Source organism: Arachis hypogaea, chromosome 16, assembly GCF_003086295.3.
Source record: "Arachis hypogaea cultivar Tifrunner chromosome 16, arahy.Tifrunner.gnm2.J5K5, whole genome shotgun sequence".
Classification (NCBI taxonomy): Eukaryota; Viridiplantae; Streptophyta; class Magnoliopsida; order Fabales; family Fabaceae; genus Arachis; species Arachis hypogaea.
Genome location: NC_092051.1, coordinates 14,305,911 through 14,325,533, shown reverse-complemented (window position 1 = coordinate 14,325,533; position 19,623 = coordinate 14,305,911). Strand labels below are relative to the sequence as shown.

The 19,623-nt window shown below is 33.6% G+C and overlaps 2 protein-coding genes across 3 annotated transcripts; one reads left to right on the top strand and one right to left on the bottom strand.

Moving 5' to 3' along the window:
* Positions 1–12,349: 12,349 nt before the first annotated feature.
* Positions 12,350–16,122, top strand: LOC112757530 (uncharacterized). Its single transcript, XM_025806103.3, has 8 exons — positions 12,350–12,880; positions 12,994–13,053; positions 13,647–13,808; positions 14,078–14,260; positions 14,467–14,597; positions 15,051–15,219; positions 15,308–15,437; positions 15,618–16,122. Exons 1-8 carry the CDS (start codon positions 12,680–12,682, stop codon positions 15,893–15,895), a joined length of 1,314 nt encoding a protein of 437 aa, XP_025661888.1. The 5' UTR covers positions 12,350–12,679; the 3' UTR covers positions 15,896–16,122.
* Positions 16,123–16,616: 494 nt separating this feature from the next.
* On the bottom strand, positions 16,617–19,120 carry LOC112757529 (uncharacterized). 2 transcript variants are annotated; one of them, XM_025806101.3, is made up of 5 exons: positions 18,454–19,120; positions 17,600–18,356; positions 17,372–17,527; positions 17,227–17,292; positions 16,617–17,118 (listed from the first exon to the last, which is right to left on the bottom strand). In XM_025806101.3, exons 1-5 carry the CDS (start codon positions 18,522–18,524, stop codon positions 16,759–16,761), a joined length of 1,410 nt encoding a protein of 469 aa, XP_025661886.1. In that variant the 5' UTR covers positions 18,525–19,120; the 3' UTR covers positions 16,617–16,758. The 2 variants fall into 2 exon arrangements, with proteins under 2 accessions (XP_025661886.1, XP_025661884.1); XM_025806099.3 differs by having other exon boundaries at positions 17,372–18,356; positions 18,454–18,700.
* Between the last annotated feature and the right edge of the window lie 503 nt (positions 19,121–19,623).

Below are 19,623 nucleotides of genomic sequence, written 5' to 3'. Positions count from 1 at the left end.
ATTGGGATTATGGTTTATGCATTCTAGGGACTAATTTGACGTCTTAAACAAGAGTTATCTTGTCATCAACAACATGCTACAGCCTGGCGTTTGCTACTTTGGCAGTTAACGGCTCACGTCAGCGGACGTTTGTCAACTCAATTAGGAAGATGACGGAATGATGAACGTGATCAGGTAAGGTATCTTTGGAGAACGATTTTGATTAATTTTAACTTTCAGAAATAAAAATGAAGATCAGGGACGAAATTGACTATTAACTCCTTGTATATATGTATGAACGTTCTATATTTCATGTCTTTACGCTTGTTAAAAATAAAAGAATATGTTGATGCGGGAGTTGATTAATTAACTTGCCAGTGCCACGTGTGTGTCGGCAAATCCGTTTTTAAACCCTTTGTTAATTACTACATTAGTTATAAACTTATAAATGTTAAATGAAATAAACCGAATGATTCGAGATCCGTTAATTTGATGTGTACATAGCGGAGGGATATTAAAGAGGGACGGGGATGGTTTTATTTTCACTTTAATTAATTTATCATTGCCACTTTGCAATGTTTGTCTGCCATTATATATCATTATATCTTATCCAAATGCCTAATCCAACAGTATCACCATCCATTCACATAAACAATATATATAAAGACTATAGAAGCTTTATAACAAGAAAAATTTAAATTTTCAAAAAATTGGACTCAAAATATTTTTTATGCATGGTACGTAATCGCTTGATTACTGGCTTGATTATTGAGTCATAATCCCATTATCATTGCAAAGTAACAGTAACATTTTTATTAAGGTTATTATGACTATGAAAGTATGAACTCATAAAGATAGAGCGAAATATATATGATGGTGTTAGCGATAGATGGATAGATGAGACGTTTTTTTTTATTAGAAGGATGGTCATAAATTGAAATCGTTAACTTTGTGGATTATTATTCCAATCAATAGGTTATACTTGAAGTCTAAAGGGGCCATCATTATTGTCTCCTTGAACTCAAATGAGTGATGATATGAGAGGTTTCCATCATTTAATTTAATTTCCATTATTTTTTCATTATCTATCTTTATTATATATATCCCATGCCTTTCCTAAAGGATGACAACCAATTTGACAAGAAATATTAACCTTCATCATCGCATAATGGGATTAAACTTACTCCTATATATGCTCTCTCATCTTTATTAATTATTCTCTCAAATTTAAAATAGAAAAGTACACATACACAATGAAAATATTTAACAATGTAAACAATAGATATATTAAATATTCAATTTACTAGGTATGCGAATGATTATTCTAATATTAAAATTTAGGTGAATAATTTGGTGATGTAGTGTATTTTATTTGAATTAGGCCAATTTTAAGATTCTTTATTCATGTTATTCAAGAAAGTCATTAATTATCTAAAATATATAACTCATTTAAAATAAGTGCTTCTTTATTTTTTGAAATAATTTGAAAATTAATATATGTAAATAAATGTGAAATAAAAAATTATTTTAAAACAAAGAGAGTAATTAATATTTCTGAAAGTATATATATATATATATATATATATATATATATATATATATATATATATATATATATATAGCAAATCCAAATTTGTATATATATGTACATATTGAATAAATAATTTTTTTTTTATAATTTTACATTTTTACTACTTAATTAGATTGTGTGTTTAATAGTTGAGGTGTGACATAAATATAAAATTAAAAGATAAAACCTTTATATCCGATATGTCTCTCTGTTTTTGTTTAGAAATTAAAAATAGTAAATATAAAAAAAAATCTTAAAATAAGTGTTATAAAGGGATGATAACGAGTATCCTTGAGTGGGGTATCTCTTTTTTATTCTCCATTTTTATTTAAAAAATAATTTTTATTTCTATATTATATATTTGTTGTGGGTCTCTATTTAAGTGTGTTTATAGAAAAGACGGGTATCTACTAATATCTATAGATATTATTTTTTAATTTTAAAAACTTTAAAAATAACATAACATAATAAGTTAATTTAACATAATTCAACGCAATTAAACATAAATCTAACACAATTTAATATAATCTAATTTATACAGTAAAAATTTATAATATATTCATTATAAAAAAATAATTTAAAAAAATAACATAAAAAATATTTTTTAATTGACATAATTTTTGAAGACACTTTAATAATTTTACGTGTGTAAAAATTTAGTGAGTCTCTATAGGGTAGACGCTAATATCCTATTCCCATCTCTATTTTTATTTATTTGTGAAGGTGAATTTTTTATTTTGTAAATATTTTTGTCGAATCTCTATTTACTTGTCGCCGATAACCTACACAGATATTCAAAAACTTAATCATTTTAACTTTAGGTACCAAGTCTCCACCAAAAAAACAGTGAAAGAACTAGCTATATAGATATTATGCTGTTTAAGAAATTAGAATTTTAGTTTAGGAGGAGACTCTATCTTCATATTTTAGTTAATGTTGATGTTATGATTAGATTCTAATTTAAAGTCTACAAAACATTTAGGATTGATTTACAGACATTGTTTACTATATTTGTATTTGTTTTAGTTTGAAGTTACAAAAACACTCATGGTCTAGTTTGTAAAACTCTCAGATCTATTCATATTTTGAAGTCAACTTTTTCTGAAATACTCATGGTTTGGTTTATGAACCACTAGATTGGTTTATATATTGGTTTCAACTTTTATGAAACACTAATGATTTAGAATGTAATTCCAAATGTGTCGTATTTGAATATTTAGGTTATTATCTTTATATTGGGTGTTTCACAATTACATAATACAATATGATAATATTTCAATCTACTATTTCAAATTCTAATAACACTACATGAAATAAATTAATTATCACTAAATTTGGCACCATAGCATAAATTGTTGTCTTCATATAAGCCATAAATTTCAACCATAATACATTAAATAGTTGTCTTCTATTTACATAATTTTGCACTCTAAACCAAATTCATATTTTTTCAATTAATCCACTGAAATTTGATGAAATTAGAAGTGTTAGTGCAATTCCAATTAAACATGTGATTAGGGTTCTGTATTTAGTGTTGCCTCCAAATATTTTTTCAATTTTCTGTTTGTCCATCATGATTTTCAGTGCCTCCAACTTTTCCTCCATTTTCTTCAAACCTTCAACCACTCTATTCTGATTGACATAAGCTTTATGCGTATATGAACCAACATATTCATCAAGCCAAGCAAAATATTTGCAATGTAAAGCTGTAGTCTACAACAAATAATACTTCATGGTAACGACAGCAAATTTTGAAACACAACAAAAGTGAAGAAGGTTTACCTTAAAATAAAAACAACAAAAAAGAGCCTGTTTGAATTTCTTATGGTGCTAAATTCAAATAATATTGTATATGTGCCACAATTACATCTGGGTGTTACAAATCTTTTTTTACTTTGGTTTTTCTTGTTCTCTATACTATTAGTGGAATTCAGAGTCTGGATTCCAGAACAAATTGTTTCCAACTCTACTACTTTTTTTCATGGTTCGTGAAGAAGTCTGTGCTTTTTGTAGCCATAGTCTTCTTTAGGAAAAAATTGCGTCTTCACTCTACACACAATAAAGACAATGAAGAATAAAAAAAATCCTAAACAACTTTGAATTTTTAGAATGATAACACTATTTATGAAATGCAGCGTTTTGCCAAAGGTTCATGAGCGATTTATATTTATTAAAAAGAAGCAAAATCCACGTGGACAAATTATTGATACATCAACGATCTGTTAAGAATCAGTTACAGGGACTAAATTGTACATATATAAAAGTAAGTAGATAAGAACCGTCGATTTGAATTTTTATATTTATTAGGAGGCACAAAGTTCATAAAAAAATAATTAGAGACCGAAAAAATAATTTTTTTTTCCCTTCCCTTTATATCTATCTAAACATAGTTTGATATTTCTAGTGATTTATTAATGGACATAGATTTTACACCATTTTACATCGCACTCGATTGCTAGACATTGATTATGTGAACTGTGAAGGCCCAAAAGATCAACATCGGTCTAAGTCCCACATTTTATTGTGGGAAGCACCCCATGTTCCTCCAATAGTGTGTAAGCTCTACGATTAATTAAGAAGGGTTGTCTATTCAAGGAGACCTTGTTTTAGGTTGTAATCCACTTAATGAAGGCTAAATAAAGGTAACATAATCACATGCATCTGTCACTTATGCCTTTGTTTAGACGTGCAATATGCTTATGGCAGTATAAGACATATATATAATTATTGGTGATAAAAAAAAAAATAACTAATTAAAAATAATGTGTCCGGGTCTTATTCAATGTATTAACTTTCAAATCACAATCAGATCAATAAATTGCCACCATAATTGTAAGATATATACTAACGTTTGTTCATTAGTTTCCTCATAATGATGTCATCCCTACAACATTAATCTCAAAATTTTTCTACTATATATTACTCCTCAAACTCATGTTATTTAGAATAGTACATTAATAGATATTATCATATTAACTTCTCCATTGATCTATTTTGACTTTTTGAAATAACAAAAACCTAATTTTTATTAATTTTATATAATAAAAGATATTTTAAAAAAGAAAATTTGTACATTACACTTTTTTTATATTTCTTTTATATATATAGTCATCGATGATCAAAATCTAATATATTTATTAGAGATATAATAATTTATATATTTTTTAATAATTAAAATTTTTTATAAAAGTGATTCCATAATATACTAACATAATATTAAAACTTTTATAATCTAAAAATTTAGAATTCGATCTTTATTATTTCACAAAAAAAAAAAAATTATTGACATTAGACAAATAAAAAAAAATTATATAAATTTTACACAAACTTAAAAATTTTTGTATGAAAAAGTATATTAAAAAGGGTGTCACTTAAATAAAGACGTCTGAAACGTCTTTTTTTAAAGATGTTTTCTAATAATTAAAATTTAACACATATAATCAATTAAATCGTGTGTTATTTTTGTCAAAATTAGTCCAGCTAAATTAATTTGACCGAAAAAATAGTGAATTAAATTTTGAACGGTCTAAATTAATATTATTTTTTATAAAAGATGACTACAATATCCTTATTATAAAAAATGACTAAAATATTCCTATTATATATATATATATCGAAAACTCTAAATCCTAACCCTATGACGATAGAGAAGTAAAGGGCTAGAATTTAGGATTATTAAAATTAATATATATAATAGAAGTATTTTAGTCATTTTCTATAATAAAGATATTGTAGTTATTTTTTATGAAAAATAATATTAATTTAGACTAGTTTAAGATTTGATTTATTATTTTTTTGGTCAAATTAATTTGTCTGGCTTAATTATAACAAAAATAGCACCGTCTAAAGTCTAATCGATTATATATGTTAAATTTTAATTATTAAAAAACATCTTTAAAAAAAGACGTTTTAGGTGTCTTTATCTAAGTAGCTCTCTATTAAAAATATAATTATTTATTTATCTTCTCTTATAAATTAAGTTTTTTAAAACAATAGTTTTATCATATTAACAAACGTACTAACATGCTTTAAGGAAAACAGCTTCCTATTTCCCACGTCTGATTTTGATTTACTACAGTGAAAATGTTAGACATAAGGGAGAATTGTTCACTATTCGTCATGCAGAAAAAGAAATTTACACTTTCATCGTTCATGAATCATATCAGAGTATGCATCCATGTCAAGTTTGATAGGAAGAAAGGAAAATTACAGAAGAATAAAGAAAAAAGATGAATGGAAAGAGGTAGATTAGCGAATAATAATCATAATTCGCTATTATCACAAATTGACTTTAATTAGAAGCTAAGGAATTGAAGCATCATTATTCAAATTCTAATCAGTATAATTAAGCTAGCTAGCTTTTAACTTGGATCAATTATTTCAGTTAATTACTTTGGTTAATTTTGGTTTTGTCTTGTGACGTGAACTTGCTTTGAGTAAATAACTAAATTTCCACCATGACCACTTTACTTTTAGTGGGAAAAAACATAGTTAACTTTAATTTCATTCTTCAACATTACATCGCCGATATCATTTGAAATAGACCCCTTACTTTATTTTATTTCAGTGACAAATAGTTGGCCCCAATAACGGGGTGTAGCTTAATTTTGCACATTCTTCAGGTTTAGTCTTTTCAACAATCTCCACCGCTGTATTATTTATGGAAGAATAATAATGCAAATTTAAGCCAAATCACATTTTAATCATTCTATTGAAAAAAAAAGCATATTATACTCTCAATCATTCAATGGTAGGTCATGGATCAAAATGAGATGAAGTTATTAAAGAAATTAATTAAAATAGACCTCTTACTTTGTTTTATTTTTCATTCCGTGAAATCAATAAAATAAAATTACAGTATCAAATAAATTAATCTCTAAGAGATTTTTAGTATAATAAATTTTTAATGATCAAATATTTCTCAAATTTTTATTTTATTAAATAATCAATTCTCATATCAAATTATTTATCTATATAAATAAACTTACAAAATCCTTTAGAATTAATATATTTTTTATTAAATAAATTTAATTCTTATAATTTTAATCAATTGTATATTATTTAAAAAATATCTAAATACAAGAATGTAATTAGATGATGATATAAAAAAATTTTTATTATCAATAAATTAAATTTAAATTTTGATTAAATAACGATTAAAATTTAATATAAAAATTAATTTATCTAAGTTAAAAATTGATTAAGCGATTAAAATTTTTTTTTTTTAAATTAAAAATAAGACTTAAATCCGTAATTTTTAAGTGAATATAAGAAAATGATGCCATTTTTTTTTTTGGTGACTGAAATAAATTAAACAAAGAAAAACAAAAGAAACAAAACAAGGAACTGCTTAAATAGAGGGACAGTCCCGTTTAAGACTACTCTTAAACTCCTTCCAAGGTGAAAGAAGCTCCACATGCGAAAGTTGTAACTTCATCGCCATCTTTGCCATAGTATCTGCCACCGTGTTTGCATCTCTCATAATCAAACGAAAGTCAACACGCCAATTCCAATGCATGATATCTCTTATTTTGAGCACCAGTGGATTAATAAACCCAAAACCATCTTGAGTAACAAGATTAAATGCTTCCACACAATCCGTCTCACAAATAACATCTCGTTGACCCACATCCCAAGCTAAGAGATATCCTCTCCAAATAGCAAACAATTCTCCTTGAAGAATACTATTACTCTCAATCATTCCCAAACACCCCCTTTGCCAGCTCCCATTACAATCTCTAATAACACAAGCAAAACCAACACTATCACCCGAACCAAAATAACTAGCATCACAATTAATCTTAAAAGTACCAATGGATGGGGGATTCCAAAAACCATTTAGAGTAGAGGGAAGGGACATACGTTGTAATTCAAAAATATTTCTAAGCTCCTTTTCTGAAGTTAATGCCAGACAAATGACTTTTTCCGGAGGCCAAGTTTCATGGGGATTAAAGATGTCGTTATTCCTTGCTCGCCATATCCACCAAAGTCCCGAAAAGAACTTGAACGGGTGCTCTCTGCTATGATACAAGAACCAGTTCTTCAAATCCAAAGGATGACAAGGAATATCCAACCTTTGCCAGACAAGCTGAGCTTTTGGACAATCCCGAATACAATGTATAACCGATTCCTGGCTAGAAAGACATCTTGGACACCTATCCGATGACGACATCCCTCTTCTAAAGCGAAAACTTGCAGTAGGAAGAGCCTCCTTAAGACACAACCAAGCCAAAAACTTATGCTTTTCCGGAACAAGCTGACGCCAAAGCCAAAGCCAATTCTCCCTCTCCTCCCAACCAAACAGCTGCTTACACAACCACAAGTAACCATTGCGTGAGTCATAGACTTTGGCAGCAGACCCACTCCAATACCAACCCACTTCCGGACCTGCTTGTTCATCTGGATTGTAAGAGAGAATATTATCTTTCAGATTTTGAGATAAAGGAGAATAAAGAGTATCCAAATGCCACCTACCAACCGACCAAATATCCTGTATCCGGAGATTCGAATCAGAAATGTGGACATAATCCATCTCATTAGATAACCGTCCTTCTCTCCTCCAGCTAGAAAACCAAAAATTCTGGTTCAAATCTCCAATACACCAAGCAAACCCATCCTTCAACACTTTCCAAGCCTTGCAAAGACACCTCCAAATGGGAGAGTCCTTGTTCTTAGGATAACTAAAACAGTTATATAGAGATGATCGGTATTTGGCATCCAATAATTGGACCCATAGCTTGTTTGGCTGCTGGAAAAAAGTCCAAACTAGCTTCCCAAGAAGAGCAATATTTACACAATAAGGATCTCTAATCCCCAAACCTCCATATTTTTTTGGAGTAACCAGTACCTTCCAACTAACAAGATTCAATCCTCTTCCATCAACTTGTCCTTTCCAAAGAAAATTCCTCATCATAGACTCCAATTTACTAATGATTCCTTTTGGAAAAATAGAGACCTGCATCTGGTACGTGGGAATAGCAGCGGCAACAGAATTAACCAAGCAGAGTCTACCAGCCCGATTGAGTAAACTCCCTTTCCAGCTTGCTAGCCTACTCCGAATCTTATCCAGGACACCATTGAAAGCTGAACGAGTCACTCTAGAATGGCTAAGGGTAACTCCAAGATACTTGCCCAAATCCTGGACAAATCTGATAGAGGATACCCCAGTGAAAACCTCTTTCCTTGTTGCAGAGACATTCTTGGAGCAAAGCGCTTTAGACTTCTCCACATTAATCTTCATCCCAGATGCTTTGCAAAAAGTCTCTAAAACCAACATCACATTTTGCACTTGTCTCTTTGTAGCTTTACAGAATAGAAGCAAGTCATCCGCAAACATTAAATGGGATATTCTTGGTCCCCCTCTAGAAATAGCAACCGGCTCCCACAAGCCCAAATCAACCTGATGACTAATAAAGCATGCCAGTCGCTCCATACACAACACAAAAAGATAGGGTGACATAGGGTCTCCTTGTCTAAGACCTCGACTAGGAGTAAAGCCATTCAGACGACTCCCATTTCAAAGAATAGATAAGGAAGAAGCAGTGACACAATTCATAATCAAATTAAGTGTAGGAATAGGAAAACCAAAGCTCTTAAGGGTATGAGCTAAAAACCTCCAGTCAACTCTGTCATAAGCTTTCTCCAGATCAATCTTAAAGGCCAGTGTGCCTTTCTTTGATTTAGTCTTCTTCATAAAGTGGAGGACTTCTTGAGCAATAATGATGTTGTCAGGAGTTCCTCGTCCCGGAATAAATCCTCCTTGAAGCGGGCCAACAATCTCCGCAAGATGAGGACGAAGCCTATTAACAAGGACCTTCGTGATGATCTTGTAAACTACATTGCAGAGACTAATCGGCCTGAAATCTTTCATAGATACCGGTGATTCAACCTTTGGAATGAGAACCAGTAAAGTCTCCAACATTCTCGGATCAAGAGTAACACCGGAGAATGCCTGCTTAACCATCTTCCAAACATCAAGACCAATGATCTCCCAATATTCTTTGAAGAAGAAAGCTTGAAACCCATCCGGACCTGGAGCTTTAAAAGAGTTCATGTGAAAAACAGCTGTTTTGACTTCCTCCATAGTAACTGGTGCCGTAAGATTATTGCTAGCTTCCTCATTCAGAGAAGGCAGAGGCACATCACCAAGGCAACCCAAATCAACATCATCCAAATGACAGAATAAGCTTTTATAGAAAGACTCTGCTTCTTGACTCAGAACTTCTGGATCAGTTTCCCACACTCCATCCTTGAGAAAAAGACCATGAATCTTATTATGCTTCCTTCGCGCAAGAGTTTGAATATGAAAGAATCTTGTATTCCTATCCCCGAACCTTACCCACTGCTCTCTGGACTTTTGGAACCATATGAGCTCTTCTTGCACTAGAGTATTATTATAATCATCAAGCAACTGTTGCTCTTTCTGACGCAAATAAATACTATCCACCACTTCCAAACGCTTTTGTAAATAATTAATCTGCTGCTCTAATTCACATTTCTTAACAAAAATGTTACCAAATACCTTCGAGTTAAACTCTAGTGAATTCTTCTGTACTTCTGAAAGCTTGCCATGAATTCCTCTATTACCAGACCACCATGACTGGTTCACAATATCTTTATACCCAGGATGAGTAGCCCAAGCAGCAACAAATCGGAAAGGTCGATTCCCTTTAGGCTGAGGACGACCTTTACAACGCACCAGAATAGGGCAATGATCAGACTGAAGCCTATTTAAAACTTTTGCATAAGCCTCTGGAAAGATAGATAACCAACTACTATTTATACAGACTCGATCAAGCTTTTTTGCCACGTCAACATAATTTTTCACCCTCCTGTACCAAGAAAACTGCCTCCCGATAGTCTTCAGATCAAACAAACCACTATCCCCTAATGAAGTAGCAAACATGTCTGCTCTTTGATGAGAAAATTGACAGCCCTTAGATTCATGAGAGAATTTGACTTCATTAAAATCACCAAGAACAATCCAAGGTCCTTGAAAAACCATGGATTGTGCAACAAGATAATCCCAAAGGAGAACCCTTTTATTAAATTGAGGACTGCCATAAATACCACTACACCTCCAAATTAAATTATCAAAGTGAACCTCAACAGTAACACCCTGATCAAAAGCATCAATGAACTTACAACAAACATCCTTCATAGAGGATAGAAATCAAATACCTCCCTTATGCCCCTGTGCCTCTACTATACCAACAGAGTGATACCCCAACCTTTCCCAAAATAATTTTAAATGCTGAAAAGGGGAGTGAGTTTCAACCACAATAAAGAAAACATGTCTAAATTTCCTAACAAGTTCCTTACAATGCACCCGGGCTAACTTATTAGAAGCACCCCTAATATTCCAAACAATCATATTTAAACTATCCATAAATAATAGGGACAGAATAAATAAGAACATAAACTCTAAACAGAATCACCAACTTCAATAGGTGGTTTGTCCTGCGGTACTGGCACACTCTGATCCTCAATAATTGCCACCTTTGGACCCCCTGACACTGCACTTGCCATGCTTCCATCTACTAAGGTTTCCTCCGTTGTGCCACCATTTTTATCAACTGGCGAGTTCTGCAAGGAGGAAGGCCGAGGACGCTTCCGTAGAGAAATTCCACGACGTGTAGGAGTTCTGCGCGATGGAGATGGCGCAATTTCATGTTTTTCTTGCTTCCCCATCCTAATGCCAGTTGATTTGCCTCCATCACCATGCAAATTGGGCCTTGGAACCCTTCTCGAACCAAACTTGTGCTGCTTTCCATCTTGGTCCTTCAAACCTGATGACTGGCCCATTGTAAATTTTTTCTTACGCAGCACTTGTTGCCAGCCCTCTCCATCATCCATGCATGCCTCATTAACAAGACCATCAGGCACGTGAGGAGCCAATGATTCCGTAACCACATCCTTCCCTTTAACAACTCCTAATTTCTCACCCAAATCACGAGCTTCTGATTCAGCTTCTTTTTGAATCTCATGATTGTTGTGTGGCACTAGCGTTGGGGCTTCATTATTTTTTCCATCACCAAAGGAATTTATGTTTCCTTCCAAGGACTCCTTCTCCATGCACAACGATTTATCATGCCCATACCGTGCACAAGTAGCACAAATCAACTGTAAACTCTCGTACTCCACTTCATAAGTCACACCCTCCACTATAATATGTTTGATTACAGGCAACTCAAGATTAATTTGAACACAAGCTCGGGCATATTTTCCTCTTTCTGCGAGCTTAGTAGCCAAATCTACTTTCATCGGAATCCCAATTGCAGAAGCAATTCGCAGCATTGCTTGTTACTGGTAGCACCAAATTGGAAGTCCCGAGACTCGAATCCATACCAGCGTTGATCCAAAGGATTTTTCGCATGGCCTAAAATCCACATCCCATGGCTTTACTGCAACATAGTGACCGTCTATCAACCACGGGCCACCAAGAATGACTTTCTCACGATCCCCAGCAATATCAAATTTAACCAAAAAATATCCAAATCCCACATCCAACAAATCAAACCCTCCTTTGATGCGCCATATTATCCGGAGCTTATGCATGAGAGCCGTGTAGCCATAATACTTATCCAACACCTTGATCACGATGGCTTCCTTACAAGGTTCAGCTAGACAGCTCTTTGCCTCCTTGGTAAAACTGACACTTGGTGGACGAGAATCACCCTGCTTACCTGTCACCGTTGCGATACCATCCCCAGATAAAGATCCTACTAATGCAAAGGCTTTAAGCTTTTCTGCACCAATGACTTTATCTCTAAAAGAGACCTTGGATGGCTTTTCTAACCCCTCTCGAGAAGAACCCTCCTTAACACCGGATACACACCCACCTACGCTCTCCCCCTTATCTCTTCCGATGGCATGGCCATCTTCCTCACCGTGTTTCACCCTCAACCGCTCGCCCCCGCTTTCTCCTTAAAATTTCTTGATGTTTTGAAATGGATTTGGAATATATTAAAATTAAAATTAAAATATTTTACTAAATCACAGAGAGACACGTGGACATAACGGAAGAACAAAGGAAAAAGAAGTGAACAGAAAAGCAGGAAGGAGAAAAGAGTTTAGCAATGGAATCGAAACTGGAAACTGGAAAGTGAGAACGTAGAATTCAATTGGAAGATGGACTCAGCGGAGGAGCGAGCAGTGAGAGATTTCATCGCAAAGGAAGTCCCCGACTGGAACGACGACGTCGTTTCGGTGGCGAGGTTCAAAGCATTCTCCGGCCAGAGATCCGATTGGCAGCCCAGGTTCCTCTTCTGGAGACACTTGATCCTCAAAATCGCCACTCACTTTCGCCTCCTCTTCATAAAACCCTCCCAGGTCAGTTAATTACTACTTTACTACTACTACTACTACCACCACCTCCATTTTTTAGGGTTTTCCAAATTTCAATTTCTCCGCCTCTTACCTTTAATTTTGGCTGTTATTTGCAGGTTAAGAGTGTTTGGTTTAACCGAGGAGGGTTAACCCCCTTATGTCTTGACCACGTTCTGGTCAGTCTCTCTTTCTCACTATAAAATTCTCATTCGTTTTACTGTTTTTCTCTTAGTTTAGTTTAGTTTTCAATGCCGGTGGAGTCTCATTTAAATCTTAATATCAATGATAATTACTGGAAGTGAAGCTAGGTCATAGCTGTTAAGGATATATAGGATTCATTCTTTCTAATGTTTCTATGAGGCTCAAATATTAATTTGACATACACACATGATACATGGATACGACAATTATACATCACATTGTAACGATAGGGTAACCAATAGATTGAAATAAAAACCTGAATTATAAAAGGAAATACAGAAAAATTGACTTCAGTATTCGTATAGATGCACTTATCTAGTTCATTGTTATAAAAGTATCTATTAATGTAGATGTAGATACCTACGATTACATATGTCTTGGAACATCTATGGCATTTCCCTTCTTTCCTTCTTTTTCAATTGTGATTTGCGTAAAAAGAAATTATTTCTTTCAAAGGATAATAAATTAATAATTATTACGCTGCTTGACTTAACTTGCTGCTTAAAACCAGTTGTTTGCTTTTGAGTTTTTTTTTTTTTTTTTGGCTTTACATGTGTTCAGTTTTCAGTCTCTAATGTATAATGAAGGTGACCTCACAAGAATTGTGGATCTTGCGGATCCAACAAGTGGACGATTGTCCCAACTATTCAGAAAAGTTAGCAACTTAGTAGCAAGATCAACTCCGGATATTATGTCTGAAGAATTTGTCATTTTAACTTCTCTGCTTCAGGTAATTTACCCATCCTTTCATTTCAACAGCTTTTCTTCTCATATGTTTATTCATTTCAATTCCTCCAGCACATGTTCTATGAGTTTTTTATCTATCATATGAAGTTTTGACTGAGAGAGTCTGAGATTGAGTAACTTATATTGCACTGTAACCCACAAAAAGTACATTTTAGTATTGGTCAAAGAACGGTTCAATGTCAACATTTAGTATCTGGCATTGTGTGATATATCATATGGATATATGAAATTCTTCCTACATTTTATGTGTAGAGTAAGGCTGCTGAAGTTGTCAAACATCTATCTGAAAGTCACTGGAATTCATCATGTATCATCACAATGAAGAAATTCCAGGACATATGTGGAGGGCCTGATGAAGCATCTGCAATCTTGAGGTATATGTCAGGATGTGGTACAGCAAAGTATCTTAAAGTCCATAAGAAAGAATTTGTAGAGGTACGGAAACTTGGATATCTTATTATTCTATCTTAGGCATGTTTTTCTTTAAATAAGTTAATTGACATTTCTGATAAGCTAATGGAAGCTATTCTAAGTTTTGGCTTTGATTAATGCCGCTCAAGATTCTTTTCCTGGGTATTATTAATACCGATTTACTTTTTATGGTTGAAACTCTTTTCTTATTTCAAGTTTGTATTTTACAGGGTGTAAAAATTTCTCCTTCAGCTTCCACATTATCTAGCATATCTAATTTAGACTATGATGTCTTGTACTTGATCTGGACAACTGAGAGGCTTCAGCAGCAACTAGACATGATTGACAGACGTTATGAGTCGTAAGTTTTTGTTTACAAGTCTTTATATTTGTATGTAACCTTAAGGTGCTTCTAAATATACCAATCAAAATTGGAGTAAATAAAACAAAATCTTCATATATTTTGCCTTTCTTATTCCAAAGTCAATTATTGCTATTTTATCTTAGTTGATATACAAAGTAACATTCTCGTTGTAAAGGATATGATAAATTATTATCATATGATTATCAGGTTATCCTTTTGTGGTACTGTCACATGACCTGATAACCAATCACATATAAAGTATCAATCAACTCAAATTGATTTACTAAAAAATAATTTGAAAATATTTATGCACAAGACAAATGGTGTTTACAAAATTACAATTAAGATTCAAAAGCACTCTTGGTTTTATAGCACACACTGTCTTTCCAGTTTACAGATGTTGTGTAGGGATGTTTGCTCAAAATTTGCCTCACAGATTGATTCTTTTAGGTCAAGAAAGTCAGCGTTGGCTTCTCTACATTCAGGGAACAAAAAATTGGCCCTTAGGCATGCAAGGGAGCTTAAGCTGGCCACTCAGAGTAGAGATAAGTGTTCATCACTTTTGAACAGAGTACAGGAAGTACTTGGTGTTATTGCAGATGCGGAGGCTACCAAAAAGGTACAACTTCAAATATTCTTTTGGACTAATCAGTTTATATCAGATTCTGAAGATTGCATTCAGCTGTTGATCCATCATTTGCTACCAGATATCTGAAGCTATGCAGATTGGAGCCAATGCAATTAAAGAAAATAAGATTAGCGTGGAAGAGGTTGATCTCTGTTTACGAGATCTCCAAGAGAGCATTGATGCACAGAAGGAAGTGGAAAAGGCGCTAGGTATATTTTTCATATCTTCTGTGGCAAGCATTTAAATTGTGCTTTTCATTTTTCTTTAATGATGGGTTTTGTAATAGATATAGAACCCCAAGGATTTTTCGAGATTGTTGTAATGTCCAAGTCCAATGTCTATTTTTAGCATTCGTGTTTTTATTGGTTGTTGCTTTGTGTCAACTGCAGAACAAACTCCATCTTACACGGATGTCGAAGATGAAGATATCCAAGACGAATTGGAGAAGTTGGAGTTGGCTATTGAGAAAGAGGCTCCAGTTCCTGCAGTTGAAAAGGCGTTTGGCACCACAGAAGAAGGAAGAGCAGCTGCAGAAGCCACTGAATTTATCAATGAGGCTTTTTCAAATCTCAGGCTGTCAAATGGTGCATCTGTGAAGCAAGGTATCACTAAGGAGGGATCAGAGGGTGACAGAGAATCAAAAAAATTAGAAATGGAGGCTGTGTAAACTATAAAGTCTTAAAAGAGAAAATTATGTTGTGCACTTGTGCTTCACCCTCGCCTATGTCAAAATTACCCATATTTTGGGGGACTTCGCACGTCTTTATAACTTAGTAGTTCATTTTTTAGATTTACTTGTGATGACTAGATGCATTTTCTGATAGTTGTACAGTAGTTGTGCATAAATCTTGAATTATATGTCTCTCAACCAAATAAAACACTTAATTTGTTGTATGGCATGCCATTTATTCTTCAGAAAGAAACTCGTGTATTTGGAGAAGGTCTAGTGTTATATCTCTGCGGACCAAAAAGATGGTCAAGACCAATTAAAAAAAAAACTACAAACTTGTCATCACCAAATAAATATTAGTGGTTTTGGACGAGTTTAATGTTCAACTGAAAGTGAAAGCAATCAGATAAATGAAAAAAAAATGAATATTTATATATATAAAATAACATCTGATAAATAAATAAATACAAGGCAAGAGTACGTGGTGATTGGTGAACATGATAGCGGAACGCAAATGCTAAAGCTATCCCTTTCAGTTATGACTTATGAGAACCAAGGCCAAAAATTTACGAAAGAGCTATTTTCTTCTTTTTATTAATGTAATGTAATGTTTCTATGATTTTCTTCAAAACTCAAACTTCAAATTATTAAAAATCTTGATTTCTTAATAAAGTAAAGCCGTGATGATAAAATGCTAGAACATGACAACTAATGAAGGTTACTCAAGTTTGTGTGGGTCATTTTGATGGGTACACGGTACATACATGTGAAAGCTGTAAAGCATGGAATGAAGCAGCACTATCTTGATTTGTGTAAAGTGTTAACCAACTTTACGCTATCAACTACTTTACATTATTCTGCTATTCCATTCCATAATTATTCTTTTCCTCCTGATTGATGATTGTGGGAAAATAGAAGGGGTAGCTGCTGCTAGTTGTGTGTTGGTGAAGGGAAACCTGATCACCATTATTGATTGCTTGAACATGTGAGACATCTAGACTGGAAGAATTGGCGATTGACAATGGCGCAATTGGTGGAGTGGGATTGATGAAAAGTGGTGATGGTGGCATAATCATAGGCCTCATTTGGTTGAAGAAACCATCAAACATGTTTTGATGGGGAATGCCTGTGCCTGATGATGGCCTATAACACATTAACTGATTATGATGATTATGTAACATCATCAATGGCATGCAAAGTCCTCTCCCCATTGACATTATCTGCAAACATATACATATGCAACAATGTTTCTATATATATAAGATATCTCAACACTAATTATGAACTTGAATTAGCTAGATAGAGGATTAATTAATAGTAAAATTAACCTGCAACTGAAGCTTCAGGGTCTTAAGATAGTCAATTGCATCATCAAGAGTTGAAGCTTTATCAATCTAACATATACATTATTGGCATTCACAATGAGAAAAATAAAGTTGGGAATATAATGAACACTAGAGACTAGTGACACACCTTATTGCAATTGGGTATGAGTTCTTTCAATGTATGAATCCTCTTGTTGACCCTGTCAGATAAATTATGAACCTCTGGGTCCCTGCTTCTCTTGGCTCTGGTACCTGCAGCTGGTGTTTCCTTTGCTATTATTACATCTTCTGTTTCTTCATCATCCTGCATGAATAGATAATAATGTATTATAGATACTATAGGCCACAGGGTGGTTGTTCCAGCTTCTTCACTTACATCATCACTTATATATGTTGTGGTGTCATCATGATCATGATCAGTGATGTTGCTGTATTCCTCATGCTGCTTCCTCATAATACCAATGTCAGGGTCGTTTGAGGCTCCAATAGAGCTTACAGGGGAAGATGCTACTACCAAGTGTTGCTCAATATTATTATTACTATTGTAATTAGGTGGTGGTGGTGCTGCTGAACTTGATGAGGCTCCATGATATGGTTTTTGAGCATGAGAGTGTCGATCAAGTGGTTGTACCTGATGAAAAGGTGTTTCTTTGAGTTCTTGTGTTGCTGCTTTGTTATTATTAGAAGAATCAATCACCACAGATGAATGATCATGACCTTTACTACTAGTGGCAGCAGCAGCAGCAGAAGAAGATTTGTTGAGTAAGAGTGAAGGAACCAAGAAGTTTGGGAAGTTCACCATTCCTCCTCCTAATGATGTTCTCTGATTATTATTATTATTGCAAGTACCCAAGTGCTGTAGTGTGTGTGATTTTGTTGTTGCTTGTGCTGAACCTGAAAAATCTATTATTCTTGGTTTCTTGCACTGTTGTGATAAGGAGGAGGAATATGTATTACTAATGAGTTTGAAGTTTGAAAATCCTTGTTGGATCTGCTTCTTGCTTTGATCCAAAATTGAGGAGCAGTAAAATCTCTCTAACTTTGCTGCTCTTTCTTCCACTGCTGCTCCTCTTCCTTGCACTTTAACTTCACCATTTTCCCATACCAGCTCACCAATATCCTTATTCACATGCCTTGATACATAAATAAAAAATTCAATTAACTAAGCAAAGTTGACAACAATTCAAACAAGGATATATCATATGATGTATTTTGTACCAATTAACTTACAACAAGGAGGAGCTTCTTGTCATCCCTGTGCGGCTGGAGTTGAACATATTCTCCCCCATTAATGGATTCATCAATCGGAGTACCTACTTGTTAATTACTTGTAACTCAAACACACAACTATATAGTCATGTCTTGCTATTTGCTAAGGTGAATATGAACGAACATTCTGGAAACTAGTACCGGTAACAAAATAATTTACTGCATTATCCATGTGGCATGCGTGAAAGTCATATCTACAATCCTATACTGAAAATTGAATTCCTATTTCCTAGTACTTGATAAAAAGATTCAGGGGCTCACACAAGATTCATGCACTTCTCTCTGAAAACGACATACCATGTTCTTCCCATCCAATTTCAATCACTAAAATTACAATAATTTATTTTTATGTACTAATTGTAAAAAATAATTATTTTTTTTTACCCTGTAGATTTACACCTGCTCCTACCAAAAAACAAAAAGCGGAGTGCCGACAAATTACTATGTTGATAGTAAAATGAAACATACACGTAACACTAAAGTTAATTTATGAACAGAGATTGAGATAAGATGTGTAGTATAGTAGGTCTCCAATACTATCATCATTGGTGGATTTTATTTATTGAGAGCTAAACCTAGAGACATATAAATATGGGGAAGGTATGCATGCACCACAAAAGAGGGGGCCACAGGGGGACTACTATAAATGATGCAACATAGAGGGAGACCAAGTGGGATTGGTTCTGCTTTCCCACTTTCACGTGAAACTCACGTGCCCCTTCATCCTCTTGTCTGTACTTCGAATAATCCTGAATGCAACACCACACACAATCACTCACTCACAGTCTTCTTCCGACACCGTATGGACTTTTGTCATATTATTTTATCTATCATTAATTTCTAAATGACTCGTCAACTGTTTCACTACTCAAAGTCATCGTCATAACATGCACCCAAAACTCATGTAACCTTATCTCCTTCCTCTCTTTTTTTTCTTTCTTTTTCTTGTTTTTCTCCTCAGCCATACTTCATCAATAATGCATTTTTTTTTTCCTTTTTTTCTTTTTATTTGTTTGTTACAATTGGCAGAAACGTGCTTCTATTAGTCAGGGAAAAAAATATGTTTGTTTGTGTGTCACTAAATTGATAAAAAAAATATTTTTTTAATATTTTTTTTTATTTTTTAGCGTG

Excerpts from the sequence above, each read along its gene's own strand:
- LOC112757530 (XM_025806103.3), top strand. The coding sequence starts at position 12,680 with ATGGACTCAGCGGAGGAGCGAGCAGTGAGAGATTTCATCGCAAAGGAA. Across the intron at positions 12,881-12,993 it reads TCTTCATAAAACCCTCCCAG|GTTAAGAGTGTTTGGTTTAA; the intron begins GTCAGTTAATTA and ends TGTTATTTGCAG. Across the intron at positions 15,220-15,307 it reads ATGCGGAGGCTACCAAAAAG|ATATCTGAAGCTATGCAGAT; the intron begins GTACAACTTCAA and ends ATTTGCTACCAG.
- LOC112757529 (XM_025806099.3), bottom strand. The coding sequence starts at position 18,524 with ATGAATCCATTAATGGGGGAGAATATGTTCAACTCCAGCCGCACAGGG. Across the intron at positions 17,293-17,371 it reads TCATACCCAATTGCAATAAG|ATTGATAAAGCTTCAACTCT; the intron begins GTGTGTCACTAG and ends TGTATATGTTAG. Across the intron at positions 17,119-17,226 it reads CCCTGAAGCTTCAGTTGCAG|ATAATGTCAATGGGGAGAGG; the intron begins GTTAATTTTACT and ends ATATGTTTGCAG.